The 17,844-nt window shown below is 41.0% G+C and overlaps 1 protein-coding gene across 1 annotated transcript in view; it reads right to left on the bottom strand.

The window, feature by feature from the left end:
• Nucleotides 1-6,777: 6,777 nt before the first annotated feature.
• Nucleotides 6,778-17,844, bottom strand: part of si:dkeyp-72e1.9 (uncharacterized) — a 28,908-nt gene continuing 17,841 nt past the window's right edge. Inside the window, exons 10-23 of the mRNA XM_053640929.1 lie at nt 17,257-17,331; nt 13,707-14,325; nt 13,437-13,543; nt 13,214-13,349; nt 13,031-13,097; nt 10,953-11,041; nt 10,776-10,872; nt 10,573-10,700; nt 10,337-10,429; nt 8,602-8,667; nt 8,296-8,484; nt 7,604-7,720; nt 7,095-7,144; nt 6,778-7,021 (exon numbers count right to left, since the gene is read on the bottom strand). Coding sequence (XP_053496904.1) covers nt 6,805-7,021; nt 7,095-7,144; nt 7,604-7,720; nt 8,296-8,484; nt 8,602-8,667; nt 10,337-10,429; nt 10,573-10,700; nt 10,776-10,872; nt 10,953-11,041; nt 13,031-13,097; nt 13,214-13,349; nt 13,437-13,543; nt 13,707-14,325; nt 17,257-17,331 — 2,050 coding nt within the window. The 3' untranslated portion in view covers nt 6,778-6,804. The remainder of the gene's footprint in view (nt 7,022-7,094; nt 7,145-7,603; nt 7,721-8,295; nt 8,485-8,601; nt 8,668-10,336; nt 10,430-10,572; nt 10,701-10,775; nt 10,873-10,952; nt 11,042-13,030; nt 13,098-13,213; nt 13,350-13,436; nt 13,544-13,706; nt 14,326-17,256; nt 17,332-17,844) is intronic.

The raw sequence follows: 17,844 nt of genomic DNA, 5'->3' as shown, positions 1-17,844 counted from the left end.
TTCCTCAGACCCCCATGAAGGGAACCATCTGTAGCGTTGTCCTATTTTGCACACAATCTCCCAATATAGCTCCTCCAAGAAGATTTGGGGGGAATTTCCAGCATTTTTATAACTTATTAAACAAGGGGTTCGATGATACAGGAATAAAGCAGTGTAAACGACGAGATTTAATATCGTTTTAGATTTAAAACAGCACACATCTTTTCGGAGTGCCGGAAATTGTGTCGGTCGCCTGATAGGGTGTTTGGGTGGGGTTGTTTTTTTTTGCTTGTTTGTTTGTTTGTTTGTTTTTCAAAAGCATTTAAATGTTTGTAATTTTCTGTGCTAACTTCAGCTAACCTGACTGGATTTCTGAGAGGATTTTGTACCGTCCATGCCACGGGTAATGGTACTTAGCTGGTTGCTAAGAGTTAATCTGATGCTCAGATGTTCCGCTAGCCCTCAAAATCCAACCTGGAAGGATTTCTGAGAGGACTTTTACATTCACGTTAATAAATGTTCATAATATTCAAGAATACTGGAGTCAGATAGCTAACAGAAGCTAACCTGACAGACATTCTCAAGATACACTCGAATGTTAGCAATCCCTTAGCGTTAAACTGTAAGAAATCCTCACTTGTGCACCGCTAACCTACGTTAGCTAGCTAGCATGACATGTTTTCTGAGAGGCTTTATAAATGTCCATAACATTCAATGTTTGCTGTGTTCATTCTTCGTAATTTTAACAGCTAATTCTGTTTAAGTGGCTAACAGGACCTAACCTGACAGGATTTCTGAGAGAATTTATTCAAATCTTTACATTTTTATAATCTTCAGGAAAACTAGCTGGCTAACATGACTTAACCTGACAGGATTTCTCAATTTATATTCCTAAATGGTATTAATCCCCACACCACTAGTACTGGTCAGCTAGTTCACATGAGCTAACCTGCTGGGATTTTAAAATTTTATTTGTATAGCGCTTTTAACAGTGGACATTGTCTCAAAGCAGCTTTATAGAAACATATAAACACAGGATAGAGATTTTAAGTGTGTGAGTTTATCCGTATTGAGCGAGACGGTGGTGAGGAAAAACTCCCTGAAATGATATGAGGAAGAAACCTTGAGAGGAACCAGACTCAGACGGGAACCCGTCCTCATCTGGGTAACGACGGATAGTGTGAAATTAAAATAAAGTTCATTATGGTTTTTATATGAAGTCTGGTTGTTGAACTAGTCCACTGTTCACTAAAGGAGACCTGAGTGTAAAACTATGTGGTAATTGCAGTCCCAAGGCCATCGCTGCAACCACAGCGAGAATGTCCATGTGGAATTGAGGTCCAAAAGCATCTCCATGGTACTTCAAGCGGTACCGTTCTCAGCAATCTCCAGGTTGTTGTCTCCAGTTGATTAGAGCTCCATCCAGACGTAAGGCATCAGGATGGATCAGGCAGGTCCGGAGAGCAGAAAGGGTCAGGATCACTGGCATCTCCATAAAATCGTGTGGTTCAACAGAAGGAGAGAAGAGATTGTTGGGTAAGACTGTGTGCTTTCTGTAAATGAAAGTACTCATGGTAGGCCTAGACTTGAACACTCAGACTGAGTCCCGAACACTACTTGGAAGACTGTTCCATAACCGTGAGGCTTTGTAAGAGAAGGCACTTCCCCCTGCTGTAGCCTTCACTATTCCAGGTATTGTTAGCACAGGTATTAATATCCTCAACTTTATTAAGCTGCTGTCTGTCCTCTGGCTTCGCTGAAACATACAACTGTATATCATCAGCATAACAGTGGAAGCTAATTCCATGTTTACGAATAATTTGACCCGGAGGTAGCATATATAAAGTAAAAAGCAGTGGGCCTAAAACAGAACCTTGTGGAACACCAAATTTAACCTCAGTATGCGAGGAGAAGTCTCCATTTACATCTATGAAATGATAACGATCGGTCAAATAAGACCGGAACCAGGAGAGGACTGTTCCCTTAATGCCAACAACGTTTTCTAATCTATCAAGGAGAATAGTATGATCTATAGTATCAAAAGCTGCACTAAGGTCAAGAAACACAAGCAGCAAGACACAGCCTTGATCAGAGGCCAGAAGTAGGTCATTTACTACTTTAACCAGCGCTGTGTCTGCGCTATGATGAGGTCTAAATCCTGACTGATACATTTCATGAATGTCGTTCGTATGTAAGTACGAGCATAGCTCCTGTGCTACAACCTTTTCTAATATCTTGGAGATAAAGGGGAGATTTGAAATTGGCCTATAGCTGGAAAGTTGACAGGGGTCAATGTCAGGCTTTTAAGTCAGGGGTTTGATAACCGCTAGTTTAAATGATTTTGGTACGTAGCCAGTGCAAAGTAAAGAATTGATTATATTTAGAAGGGGTTCAATTACTCCAGGAAACATCATCTTGCTAGTTCGCTGGCTAAGTTCATGAGCTAATCTGACAGGATTTTCAAGTTAGATATTTATGAATTTTAATAATCCTCACCGCTAGTGCTAGTCAGCTAACATGGGAGGATCATGTACACACAGCTAGGATGCTCTGTATCTGTATCTTTGTGCATCTTTCTTCAGGCTTAAAAAAAAAAAAATACTGTAATGACATAAGAAGATTTTGTCTTTAGCACATAGTGGTGTGTAGCTGAACTGTTAGCTACTAAAACTTTAAACTGACATGAGTCAAATGAGGCAAGTAGTTCTGGTCATGCTTGTAATATATTTAGGTTATAAGTCTGTCTTAAAAAGACAAACATTACCTGCATAAATCATGCTCAGATTAAATTAATGACATCTCAAAGGTTTTTTTTTTAAAAAAAATATTTTTTATACAATACCGAGAAAGTCTCCGTTTTAAAAAGAAAAATGCCAATTTAGTACTGTAGTAACAAATTTGACTCAAACACCACTCTATATAATTAATATAATCAATCACCCATCTTTGAAACATTGACCTCTGAATTTCCACTGGGACTTGAATATCTATCTAAATACCACAGAAATGTGACCGACGTATATTAGTGTTTCACCACAGACACACTGAACTTCCGGACCCGATTATAAAGCATAAAAATAGTCGTGCTGTTGCGTAACGATTGTTTCTATACAGATTTTTTTTTCCCCCATAGGAGATTTCAAGAGGGAAAAAGCAGAACGTGCGCTTCTTCATGTTTTGCGGCCAGTTAAATAGCAGGGATTTGTTATACAGTAAATCCCCAGGATTTAGGAGTCTCTCTATCCCCCTGCCTCATGCTGGAAACATTCAACACACACTTCACAGTCTTATACTTCCTTTAATAAAAACAATAAAACCAGCAAAAATACATTTTGGCCACAGGTATAGATAGCATTGCATGATTACATATTAGCATTTTTAAAGCACGTGCAATCAGTAATAAATAATAACTTTGAAACACACACACACACACACACTGTACATTGCACACGTGAACCATAATGGCTGTTACACAGTATCAGGTGTTGAAATGTGTTAAATATGAAACATATTGTTGATTTCGTGTTTTTTTTTTTTTGGTAATCTGGACCATGCATGTCGTGTAGATATAGACGTGCTGGAAAATTCTAGAAGTCGTGTGAAGTCAAAATTTAAGTAACACTTTGTATTAAGGTTCCCTTAATGGGCATCATTCGACACGTTTGTTAACACGAACAAACTCGAAAGATTCTGCGTGAAAATTACACCGTCGGTAACACGAACGACGGCGTTAACAATCGTATTGATTCGTGTTTACAAATAAATAAATAAATAAATAAATAAACCAACCACACAACGAGCCAAATAATCAGCACCTGAAGCGGACAGGGGAGAGAGATATGATGAACGCTTTTCTGTAGTGCCACTCGCGAGCCCGAACGTGATGTAATGAAATTGTTTGCTAATTTATGAACTAAATAATCGGTCAAAGCAGGAGTGTTTCATTAACGTTTAAAGAAACGGCAGTTAATACATGTGTTCATTTCTCATTACTTTCGGTGTATTAATGCTATATTTATCCTTTGTTAATGTTCATTAATGCAGCAGATAACCATCGTTAAAGGAACCGTAATGGAAAGTGTTATCAGAATCTGTTCCAACAAAACACAGTTGTTGTGTTCAGACAGTGCTGTTCTTGCTGTTCGAGGGAACGTGTTGTATTACTGTAGTATTCATGACGCACGTACTGTAATACGCTGTGTATGTGTGTACGAGACGGTGGTAACGGTGATATTTACATCAAAACCAGTAATAGTGAAGACACTTACAGCTTCTGCTTGCAGTAACGGTTCAGAGTGTAAGATCTCTTAAATATTATAGCACTTTCCAGAATCGTGTGTTGGGGGGGGGGGGGGGCAAGGCCCCGCATGGACACCTGATCAAATGTAACACGCACTTTAGAATCGAACTGAGTTTAAAGATTAATAATAAGTGGATTATTGTTTATCCTCCTCTTGCACTGGTGTTTTGGTGTTTGTGTTTATCTCGCTGAGCTCTTTTAGAGACGTCGAGTCTCTTTAACGTGAAGTCCAGCAAGAGGCGTCTGGGGCTGATGATTCATTCTGTGAGACAAGGACACGACCAATAGTACATGTTAACAACTTAAAATATTAGTTCAGTCAGTAATATTCCCTAAAGAATAGTACAGTCATTGGTATTCCCAGTAAAAATAGTACAGTCATTGGTATTCCCAGTAAAAATAGTACTGTCATTGGTATTCCCAGTAAAAATAGTACAGTCATTGGTATTCCCAGTAAAAATAGTACCGTCATTGGTATTCCCAATAAAAATAGTACAGTCATTGGTATTCCCAGTAAAAACAGTACAGTCATTGGTATTCCCAATAAAAACAGCACAGTCATTGGTATTCCCAATAAAAACAGTACAGTCATTGGTATTCCCAGTAAAAATAGTACAGTCATTGGTATTCCCAGTAAAAATAGTACCGTCATTGGTATTCCCAATAAAAATGTACAGTCATTGGTATTCCCAGTAAAAACAGCACAGTCATTGGTATTCCCAGTAAAAATAGTACAGTCATTGGTATTCCCAATAAAAACAGTACAGTCATTGGTATTCCCAGTAAAAATAGTACAGTCATTGGTATTCCCAATAAAAATAGTACAGTCATTGGTATTCCCAGTAAAAACAGCACAGTCATTGGTATTCCCAATAAAAACAGCACAGTCATTGGTATTCCCAGTAAAAATAGTACAGTCATTGGTATTCCCAATAAAAACAGTACAGTCATTGGTATTCCCAGTAAAAATAGTACAGTCATTGGTATTCCCAATAAAAATAGTACAGTCATTGGTATTCCCAGTAAAAACAGCACAGTCATTGGTATTCCCAGTAAAAACAGCACAGTCATTGGTATTCCCAATAAAAATAGTACAGTCATTGGTATTCCCAGTAAAAATAGTACAGTCATTGGTATTCCCAGTAAAAATAGTACAGTCATTGGTATTCCCAATAAAAAAAATAGTACAGTCATTGGTATTCCCAGTAAAAATAATACAGTCATTGGTATTCCCAATAAAAATAGTACAGTCATTGGTATTCCCAATAAAAACAGCACAGTCATTGGTATTCCCAGTAAAAACAGCACAGTCATTGGTATTCCCTAATAATTAATGCATGCACTTGTATTCTTTGTTAAACGTTGTACTCACTTCTATGCCCAGAATAGTGAATACCTCACTAGCATTCCCTAAAAACAGTGCACTTAATGATATTCCCTATCAAACTTGGCACACTCGGTGGTGTTTCTTGTAGACATGAATCTCCTCTATGAAGGATTTGTTATAAATATCCAAATGCAGAAATATATTCTGTACTTTCTGATTAGTGAGGAATGAGAAACGCTTAATATAATCCTATTTGCTCGCATTTTATGCGCTTCAGAAATAAGCCTGTCACGGCAGTTTTTAAAGCTTCACTCAGAGCGGCTATGCGGACAGACAGCTCTGCACGCCAGCAGATTATTCGGAGTCTTCTGACAGCGACACGAGCCAAAATGAACCTATTTTTCTCCTCGTCCGGCTGAGTACGCGGCTTCTTCTATAAACTGGCAAGAAAAAATATGAACGTGCTTTTTTCTGAACAAACGGGCCACATAACAAATGACCCGATACGGTAATGAACAGTTTATCAAAAACAACTATTCAACAAGTGTTGTTTGCTGTCTAAGTATTTAGCAGTCACAACAAAGCTTTTGCAGCTGCCATGGCAACCGGCTGCTGCATGAGCTTCTGTCCTACTCCGCATATTAATGTTTAGGCTTACGGCCTAGTCTTTTATGCAGGAAACTAAAAAATGCAGATGTTTATGCAGAAATTCATACAACACCTGAACACACACTATACAGTACATTGCTGAACTTACTCGACCACACACTCGAACCCTGGACCAGTGATAGATCCTTCTGAGATCTGCGGTAATGCTGCACAGAAAGATAGATAGATAGATAGATAAATAAATAAATAAAAAGTCAAATTCTCTGCTTCGTTATTCTTTAAAAAATATTTTATCTGAGAACGCAAACAAGACTCAGCTAGATGGACAAAACCATACGCTCTCCATATTTGGGCGTATTGATCTTATTAAAAGGATTGCGTTACCAAAATGTATTTATTTTTTAACCATAGTGCTTTGGATTTCTGGATTCTAACCGATGAACAACAGGAACTTGTTTTGTGGACCTTCCACAACATGTATAAATCGATAGCATTTAAGTTGCGTCATCCTTTAATTAAAAACAAGTGTAATAGATGAATAGTTGCCGTGGTATAAGAGGAATAAAGCACGGACGTTATGGGAAGATAATCATCTTCGGCGTGGTAACGGTAACTCCGCTTTGCATCGAGTCGCAACACACCACCCCATCATTTTGGTTTTGTGTGTGAGGCACTCACTGTGATCATCTGCACAAAGGGAGCACACCCTCTCCATGAGCTCTCTGGCCTCAGCTATGAGCTGGTGGGTGGAGTCTGAGATTTCCGGACTGTCTGTTGCCGGGGACGACCTGGCGAAAGGGGTGGAGCTCGAAATCAGCACAAGGCGGAGTTTACAGGTTTGAACATTTGTAAACTGTAACTCAATTTCTGGTCACTCACCCGTTCTCCGTCGCAGAGAAACCGCCACTGGTGAGGACTTTATGAACGTTCTGTTTAAAAATGTTTTTTATGAACATGTATTAACATGTATTAAGGAAGCAGTTTTAAATGATTACAGAATTGAAATGAAAATCTTGACGAACAATTCCCTCTGCTCAGCCGGTCCCCTACTATGAACTAAATAAACCTCACAAGTTGCCGTTTAAGGAAAAGGGGCGGAGCTGATTAGTTATTTGGCAAATTTTCCTGCCTGATAAAACTTTAAATAAAGAAACTAGAAAGATCCATGGCATTAATGAGAAACTTCCTTTAAGCTATCACTGAAATTATGCTTGCTGGTTTAGAAAAAGTTTGAAATATTACAAAATGCACCTTTAAATTTCATTAACCAATCAGCTTCTTCTTTTTTTTTTTGCAAGGCATTATAAATGCCTCTTTTTTTTTCTTACACAACGATTAATTGTTTGGTGTTAAGCATTATTTCCGGGGTGTAATTATGTTTTGTTTACATGAGCAAAGCCCAGCAGCTTTTTATTGGAGATTTCCAGATGTTTCCTCATGAGTTCAGAATTTCGTAGCTGACTGTCGATAATGGAAAGCCTCTTGTTCAGTTCCATCATGTCCTCCTGAAATAATAATAATAATAATAATAAAAAGTCCCATTAATAACCTGCTTCAGACTTTATATTTAGATATTATATTCAGCAACACTTGGAAGTGTAAATGGTGAAGGAATAAAGTAGGAAAGTATAAAAAAAAAAAAGTGTGGATGGATGGATGAATGGAGGGACTGAGGGAAGACAGCTGGACAGAAGGATGGATGGATGGAGGGATTGATTGATAGATAGATGAACAAATGGGTAAATAGACAGATGGATGGACTAATGGATGTAGAGATGGATGGAGGGATAGATAAATAAATAGGTAAACTGGCAGATGGAAGGACGGATGGATGTAGGAATGGATGGCTGGATGAATGATTGGATGGAAGGTTGAATGGAGAAATGGCTGGATGGACAGTTGGAAGGACTGATGGATGAATGAATGGATGGATAATTGGATGGATGGATGGATGGACAGAAGGATGGATGGATAGATAGATGGACATCAGACTACCCCATTGTTTATTATTTTACTATAACAGCTCACCCAGTTGTGTTTTCTTTGCTTTTATTTATATGACTTTAGGCATTTCACTTACGTTTGTCACCTGCAAACTCGTGTGTTTCTTTTCAGCGAGTTGCTCCTTCAGATCTTTGATTTCGGCCTCCAGAAGCCGAATCACCTCCTCATAGTCCTGTTCAGCACTGTTAGCCTGCATCTGAGCAGCCTCAGCCTCCTGAAGCATGCTCTTCAACGTCTCATCATCCTCCACTGTGGTTTTGGAGTTCTGAAACAGTAATGGTATACTTGTATACTTGTGTACTGCATACCTGGATGGAAACCTAGTAGAAATGAGAAGAACTAACATCATACATCAGGAAGACATCATGAACTTTGTGTTTACCTCTGTGGTTTTCTGAATTTCCTCGTCTTGAGATTTTTTACTGTCCTCGGTGTCCTCCAGTAAACCCTGAAAAGCAAAATTATTCTTATAAAACATCTCCAGACACCCTCTGCACATAACTTCCACTGTTCCACATATCAAATCAGTTTTATGATGTCATGAAAGTTGGAGGTGTGAACTGGTGGGTAAAGATAGGTGCCTCTACTACTATTGTGAGTAGATGATGTAAGTGATGTAATAGATCTTTATTAGCTAAATTGAATGGGCAATAGATAGCTAGATGGATGAATGAATGGATGGGTGGATGGATAGATCAATGGACAGGACAGGAAGATGAATGGACGGAAGGATAAATAACAAATGGGTAGATAGGGTGGAATAAATGGGTGGATAGACAGATGAAGAAATGGATGATAAATAGACAGACAGATAGACAGACAGACACTTATGACAAAGCTGTGTAAATGGTAATGCGTTTAAGTATAGACTGCAAGTAAAGGGATGGATGAAAAGATGGATGGACAGACAGATAGATAAACAGGTGGATGGATAGACTGATAGATGGATAGATGGTGGATGGATGGGTGGGTGGATGGATGGATAAATTGGTGGATGTATGTATGTATGGATGGATGTACAGATTGATGCTTGGACTGATGGACTGATGGATAGATGGACAGACAGACAAACAAACAGATGGCTAGAGGGATGGAGGGAAGGACAGATAGATGGATGAACTGATGGATGGATGGACAGACAGACAGACAAACAGACAGATGGCTAGTTGGATGGATGGATGGACAGATGGATGGATTGATGGATGGACAGACAGACGGACAAACAGACAGATGGCTAGATGGATGGATGGGTGGATGGTTGGAAGGATGGATGTACTGATGGATGCATGGATGAATGAATGGATGAATGGATGGTTGGATGGATGGATGAATTGATGAATGAATGGATGGATGGATGGTTGGATGGATGGATGAATTGATGAATGAATGGATGGATGGATGGTTGAATGGATGGATGGATGGTTGAATGGATGGATGGATGAATGAATGGATGGATGGATGAATGGATGGATGAATGGATGGATGGTTGAATGGATGGATGGATGGATGGATGGATGAATGAATGGATGGATGAATGGATGGATGGATGGATGAATGGATGGATGGATAAATGGATGGATGAATGAATGGATGGTTGAATGGATGGATTGATGGTTGAATTGATGGATGGATGAATGAATGGATGGTTGAATGGATAGATGGATGGATGGATGAATGGATGGATGGATGAATGAATGGATGGATGAATGGATGGATTGATGGTTGGATGGATGGATGGATGGATGGTTGAATGGATGCATGGTTGAATGAATGGATGGATGGATGGATAGATGGATGAATGAATGGATGGTTGAATGGGTGGATGAATGAATGGATGGATGGTTGAATGGATGGGTGGATGAATGGATGGATGAATAGATGGCTGGTTGAATGGATGGATGAATGAATGGATGGATGGTTGAATGGATGGTTGAATAGATGGATGGTTGAATGGATGGATGAATGAATGGATAGATGGTTGAATGGATGCATGGATGAATAGATGGTTGAATTGATGCATGGTTGAATGGATGGATGAATGGATGGATGAATGGATGGTTGAATGGATGGATGAATGGATGGATGAATGAATGGATGGTTGAATGGATATATCTCACCTTTAGCTGGTGCATCTGTGTTTGCCGTTGCTTCAGCTCAGTCTGAAACGGCTCCATCTCCTCACTGCTGTAGCTGCACTCTGATTCACCCGTCTGGACGAGAGAAAAACAACTCATTCATCCACAGGAACTTTAATAATTACAGCAAAAATGAATAAATTGTTTCCTCAACAAGTTGTACATGGCTGGAAGTATAAATTCTACTAATAAAAAATCCATCAGCATTGTGGACTTACAGGTGAGTGGAAGGCTGACGTGTCCATCAAACTTGCCGCCTCATGATAGGAGAACATGAAGGGTCCCTGCACAAGCCCCGCCTCCTCCAGCTTATCGTGGCACACGTTACGTGTGGCCTCCACAAACTCTGATTAAAGGAGAAAAGCTAGTTGTAGGCACAGAATATCATCGACATTTACTGCATTTATGGGAGAATATTCACCCCCGTAAGACACCGTCCCTTGAGGATCTGTGGACAAACTCTCTCTGATTCTTCTCCTCTTCTCCTCTGTGACGTCCAGCCCGAGGTAAGACAGAGCCTGAAGACAGATCCATAAACAGCGGCCTGTTAGCATCCGTGTTCATATTATTAAGGTCAAATTCAGCTCTGCAGGCTCACCAGGTCGAGTTTCTCTGATCGCAGTCGTACGTGGGGGTCCAGCGAGACCTTCGGTTTGGACGTGGCACCGTTGCTCTGTGTGGTCAAGGCTGCTGAGAAATCAAAACACACCACACAGTCAGAACGTCGGCTGTACACAACAGCCACTGGCTAAGAGAGAAAAGAGAGATGAGAGAGATGAGAAGAAAGACAAAATAACCGGGATAAAGGAGAAAGTGACTAGAGACGAGAACGGCAACAACAGGGCAAAAGAGAAAAAAAGAATGAGAGACGAGAGGAAATAAAATAAAAAATGAGCAAAAAGAGGGATTAGAGAGAGAAGGGAGAAAAAGACAAATTTGAACAGAGAAAAAGGGAGGAAGGAGGAAAAGTGAGAATAGATTTAAGCTAAAGAGAAGGGAAAGAGTGGAAAATAACCGGAAGGAAAAAGAAAAACAACAAAAAGTCACAAAAATAATAGGGGACTGATGGATGGATGGAGGGATGGATGGAGGGATGGACAGACAGACAGAGAGACAAACAAACAGATGGGTAGGTGGATGGATGGATGGAAGAACAGATAGATGGATGGACTGATGGACAGACAGACAAACAGATGGGTAGATGGATGGATGGATGGATGGATGGATGGACGGACAGACAGAAGGACAACAAACAGATGGCTAGATGGATGGATGGATGGAAGGGCAGATAGATGGATGGACTAACGGATAGATGGATGGATGGACAGACAGACAGACGGACAAACCAACAGATGGGTAGATATATGGATGGATGGATGGATGAACAGATAGATGGATGGACTGATGGATGGATGGACAGACAGACAGACAGACGGACAGACAAACAGATGGGTAGATGGATGGATGGATGTACAGACAGACGGACAAACAAACAGATGGATGGATGGATGATCAGACAGACGGACAAATAGACAAAGAAAAGAAGAGAAAGAATGAAAAATAACCGGGGGACCAGTAGAGAAAACGAGGGATAAGAGACAAGAAGAAAGTCAAGATAAGGAAAACCTAGACATAAAAAAGGAATATGAAAGACAAGAACAGAGAAAAAAAAAATACAAAAACATGAACAGAACAAAAAAGGAAGCGGTGAGTCTGAGAGGATGTTAGCAGAGGCACTGAAAACGCTTAAAAGTGCAGAATAAATATTTAATTAGCAGGAATACAGGAAGTGGAGAGCGAAGATGGAATACGCCGTGTCTGAAACTGCGCCACGCACTAGACAGTGCACTATTCTCGGAGTCGGCCATTTTGTTGCGGTGTCGGAAAACAAACATGGCGGATGCTTCTGAACACTGAGGCTGACACTGGTATAAAAAAGAAGTGACTGTGTTTACCTGGTCTCACACACACACCAAAGTGAGACGTGTGTGTGTGTGTGTGTGTGTGTGTGTGCTTCTGAAGGACAGCTACTGAGGCATGGAGAACAGGATTACTATCGAGGAGAATTGCTCTTTACTTCGTACCAAGAACAGGACATGAAGAGAGAACCCGAGAGCGTGTCGAGGATTGTCAGCGCAGGTGTATTTAAATCCTTCAGTCCTCGACAGATGATTTATAGTTGTCACGTAGTTGTTTTTTTTAATCCATAGAAGTCGCACGACAATTTCTACCGTTAAGATTTTTCATCATACATCACGATGATTTTTTCTTAAAAAAAAAAAAAAAAAATCTTCATATACCTCTTTTTTTCCCGCCACTATTTCTCTAAATGTTGCTCGTCACGAAGCGTAAGAATCCTACGTCTTGAAGATGTTAAAAAAAAAAAAAACCTGTTACCAAGCACTGACACTGGAGACTCCTTCCCTCCGTCATCTCCTGACAGAAAAATCCACCACATCAACACCTTCACGCTAATTTTAATCCACGTAGGTGGAGCATCGAGTCCCTGTGAACGATCTACTCCCATAGAACCGTGGTCGAAAGACGGATTCGCCTGAAAACTAAGCAGCACCTTCTGACCGATCGGAATCGGCCAGAGATATCGAAGGGCGCCGATACTTCTCCCGCTGGCGCTTTACAACCGGCACTTATTTGATCGTGATGGTGACGTAGTACCTGAGGCGTGAATGTCTGCGGGACTGATGTCCGGAGAAGACGACGGTGCCGTGTCCTCCGGTCGAACCTGTGCGGAGACAAACATACGACCAGACGTTAAAACGATCCGGAAAACTCGCACTGTCGTCGTATTCGCGCCAGAGAAAGGAAAAAAAAAGGGCTGTTCTTTTAACCCGGGCTCACCTCAGGAGAGGTGACGTGCACTTTTAACCTGCCGTGTCTGTTCGCTCCGGCTCGCTGAACTCCACTGTGTAACGACGTGCTGCAGGGGAAATGGCCTTTCCCTGGGATGAAGGCGATTTCCACCATCGGCTCACGGCTTCGGGGGAAACACGGGCGGAGAACTCGCTTACGCACGGATCGCTCATAAACAGCTCGTACGCCGTGTCGTGACGTCAACGCTTACCTGAGTTTCGCTCTGTTGATGGCGCTTTTGGCCTCCTCGTGCGTGACTCCGATCAGAGACTCCTTGTTAATGGCGATGAGCTGATCTCCTGCTCGGAGTCGTCCATCCTGCACGCAAAAACCTCAAGTTCTAATCCACACACTCAGCGTAATGTCGGACACTAAAATGCGAAAGCCCTCAGACCTCTACCTTTATGTTACACATAACGTTGCAGTCTCTGTATTTTGGTTACATATATACTTATTTGAACGTAAATTGAGCGCGTGTTACCCGATGGCAGTCTCCTCCTGACATCACTTCCTGTATGAACACGGACGGGCCGTCTGGTCTGTTAGAACCTCCGCTGACTGAGAGACCCAGAGTGCCGGAGAGAACCACTGAGATCAGCTGGATCACACCTTCACCTGGGTGACTGCACACACACACACACAAACAAAATAATGCATGCATACACACTTTCTCACCGATATGAAACAGTGTGTGTGTGTGTGTGTGTGTGTGAGAGAGAGAGAGATGGAGATACCTGAGAGAGCGCAGTAGCTGTCCCGTGTTATTGTACGCATTCTGAGTCGACGCTGGACTAAGCAGCAGAGGACTCTGGGATCTGGACGAAGACCCTGATGACGTGCTGTCCAAATATCTGCCTGCTTTAACACAGGAAACCAAAATGTCCAAACTTGACATGATATCAAACATATCAAATTGTGTGAATTTTTGCGATTGTGCTGAATTTAAAAAAAAAGAAAAAAAAATGTCTATAGGGTTAAAAGTAGGGACATGGGACATGTCGAGAGAAAGATGAGACGTACTGTGCTGAATGGGGGAGTTCCTCGTGGAGCCAGTGCTGCCGCTGGAGCCGTATTTCTCCATCAGCTCGGCAAATTCTTTCCTTGAAAAGAAATAAAGAGCAAATACCATTAAAACTTATTTAGAGCTGTGAGTTATTTAATGTGCAAAGCTGTGGAATGAGTGAATATTTGAACTCCAGGGGGATTCCACAGGACCAAATTGCTGTAAAAATAAATAAATAATTTTTTATTATTTTTTTTTTTAATCTCATATTCTAGCTTTTGGAAAATTCTCTTTTCCAAAAATTCTTTTATTATCAGTTTCCTCCATCTAACTGTTTCCATCCAACTACCTTCATCAACCTACCTCCATCCAACCATCTCTATCCATCTCTTTCCCTCCAACTACCTCCTTCCAACTTTATCAAGCTACCTTCATCCAACTGCCTCTACCCAACCACCTGCATCCAACTGTCTCTCTCCAGCAGTTTCAATCCAACAACCTCCATCTGACCATCTCATGCAACTACTTCAGTCCAACTGCCTCCATCCAACCATCTCTTCCTACTACCTCAATCCAACCGTCTGTATCCAACAATCATCCAACTGTACTGTATCTATCACCTACTTCCATCCAACTGTCTCTATCACCTGCCTCCATCCAAATGCCTCCATCCAACTCCGTCTATCCAATTGTCTTCATCCAGTAGGGTTCATTCAACTACACCAATTCAACCATCTCATCCAATTACCTCAATTCAGCTGCATCCATCCACCTACCTCCTCGTTCAACTACTATCTAGACCCCCAACTGGATCCAAATGGAAAAGCCTAAACATAACATCTACCTCCATCCAACTCCCTCCATCCAATTCCAATTGCGTTCATTCAACTATCCAACTACTTCCATTCAACCATCTCATCCAACTACCTCAATCCAACTGCCTTCATCTAGCTTTTCTATCACCTACTTCATTCCAATTGCCTCCGGCTAACTACCTCCATCCAAATGCTTCCATCCAACTCCCTCCATCCAACATTGTTTCTCATAAAACAGTGAATATGCACGATATATTTAACAGTTTTCTTTATTCTGTAAAGTCTGAGGGCTTTTTAATCATACACACAAGTCCTACAGCTGTGTTCATATCTGTTACCCATCCATTCACACCAACAAGTGACGAGTGACGCATGACACTCGTCTCTTGTAAGCATGCAGCAGGGCTTAAATACGCAATAAAAATCTGAAACTAAAGTTGTGAGTGTGGAACTGATGAAACGTCAGACCGCACGGATTGATAGGAATAGTGGGTGGGCAGTGGTAGCTCAGTGGTTAAGACAGTACAGTCCTGATCAGAAGGTCAGGGGTTCAAAAATCCCAGTGCTACCAACCTCCCACTATTGGGCCCTTGAGCACGGCCCTTAACCCTCAACTACCCAGTCGTATAAAATGTATAAAATGTATATCAAATAGGATTAAAGGTCCTAATTATAGGATTAAAGGTCAGTCAAGGTGACTGGAATTGTATTAACCCGACGACCTTTCTGATTATGTCATTCTGAACGCCTCAAAAGCAAAACATCTTTGAGATGAAAACACGAGTCCTGTCATCTTATTACGCCAAACATTTGGAAACGACCTGGATGGCGGCAAACCTTCATACCATGTGGGAGATCTTTAATCCTCTAAACACAGGTTAAAGACAGAGCACGGATTATAGACTCCGGACTCATCTCATCAGCTTAGTTTCCCTGCAATCTGCTCCCTTTCTCCTGTCATACATACTCCAGAACAGAGAAAGCTCATTCCATTGTAGTGAATGTTGTGGTTTCCTAGGCTGCTTATACGAAAGACACATTTATAATTATTTTTATTACTACAACAATGGGCAACTTCCCTAAAGCTAGCTAGCTTGCATTAGCTTGCTGATAAATACACCAGCTAGAGTTGGAACACGGCGCTGCCATTGGAGTATGTTCGCTAAACACTGATCTCTAGCTAGCTAATAGCTTCTTAAAGCAAGGTATTAAATATAACTAATAGTATAGGGTAGTGTTACACCAAGGGCTTGTCACTGTAGTTGGTTAATGTAAATAGCTAAATAGTTAGCTAGATTGCTAGTTGCCTACAAACTATCATGCTATAAACTTGGTATAAGATATAATACCGCGTAGTAACATACAGAGCTCTCAAATGATTGGCCACTGGATTTAAGTCAAGGGAACTGGACGTGGGTTGAATCTCGAAGATGTTTATCATTTGTGCTGATGTAACTGAGGAACCTCGCCACAAACTTAGCGAAAAGGGTTTTCAGTTCATCCCTCTGGGAAAAACCTGAAAGGGTTTCACGTATGGCGGGCTCTGTGTTAAGAACTTTTAACCAGCCAAAGAACCCTCGAGGAACGCATTTTAGAGATCAAAAGGAAACTTCAATCCTTCAGAGACTCTCATAAAACAAGGTTTCCGCAGGGGTTCTTTGAACGGCTAACTCTTCCAGCTTTCTAACGAGGTTCAGTTTGAACCCTTTCAGAAAGATGTTCTCATTTCGAAGGTTCTACAGTATATAGAACCTTTAAGGATTCCCTCAGATAGATGGACAAACTCTTTAGAGTGCTAGACGGAACCTTTCTTTCTAGGAATGCAAGGATGATGTTCTGGATTGTTCATCATCGCTTGATTGGCTCACTCATGCGCGCTCGCCACGCCCACTGACCACAGTTTTCACCCTTTGCAGCGCCATCTAGCTTGGTGTAATAATCATACATGTCTGTAGAAGTTGCACTTTGTTTGGTTGAGACATCATGCATCTGCTCACGTATGCTTTCCACCAACTGCATATTTGTTTACAATTATTATTGACAATTATTCTTTGCAAATCAGGGCTCCAGTGTTTAGTCATGGAGTCTTAAACAATAAGAACCAGCTAAGAAAAAGAATAGTGTACTAGTGTTTCATTACTGATGAAATAAAAACAGCTCTTGGTTACATACTCAGACGACTGGATTCATCTGTGTGTGTGTGTGTGTCTTACCGAGCTTCCTCATCTCGCGCTATCAGAAGACGCATGTGGTTTGTGGACGAAGCTGCTCTAAGAATATCCACCGCTCTGGAGGAAAAGCAAAAGTCAGCTGGATAGATGGCAGCTGGATAGATAAACAGCTGGATAGATGGATCGATATTGTAGATTTGTCTTTTGCGCACACTGTAAAGGCCTTTCAGTTACGTTTTATTGATCTGAATTGAAAGATGTTCTACAAATAAAGGTATCATTTATGTTATCCTTACAAGTAATTATTATGTGATTCATATACAGTTACCGAGTTTAAATCACTGTAATCACTGCCGTAAAACCTTAAAGCGCACCTGTTATGGTTTTTGAAACGTGCCTAATTTTGTTTTAAAGCTCTCATACGATGGATTTACGTGAATCCGAGGTCTGAAAACACTTTAACGTGCTCGTCATTTAAATGGCAGCGTTATCTTTTTCACCCCGGTGTCACAAACGACTCGTTAAATGATCCGTTCTAAATGATTCGTTCTAAACTCCTCCTTTCAGAGAGCATACTCTGCTCTGATTGGTCAGACGTCCCAGTCTGTCGTGATTGGTCTACCGCTGTTA

The sequence above is a fragment of the Ictalurus furcatus genome, chromosome 2 (genome assembly GCF_023375685.1).
Source record: "Ictalurus furcatus strain D&B chromosome 2, Billie_1.0, whole genome shotgun sequence".
NCBI lineage: Eukaryota > Metazoa > Chordata > Actinopteri > Siluriformes > Ictaluridae > Ictalurus > Ictalurus furcatus.
This window is presented reverse-complemented; position numbering and strand designations above follow the sequence as displayed.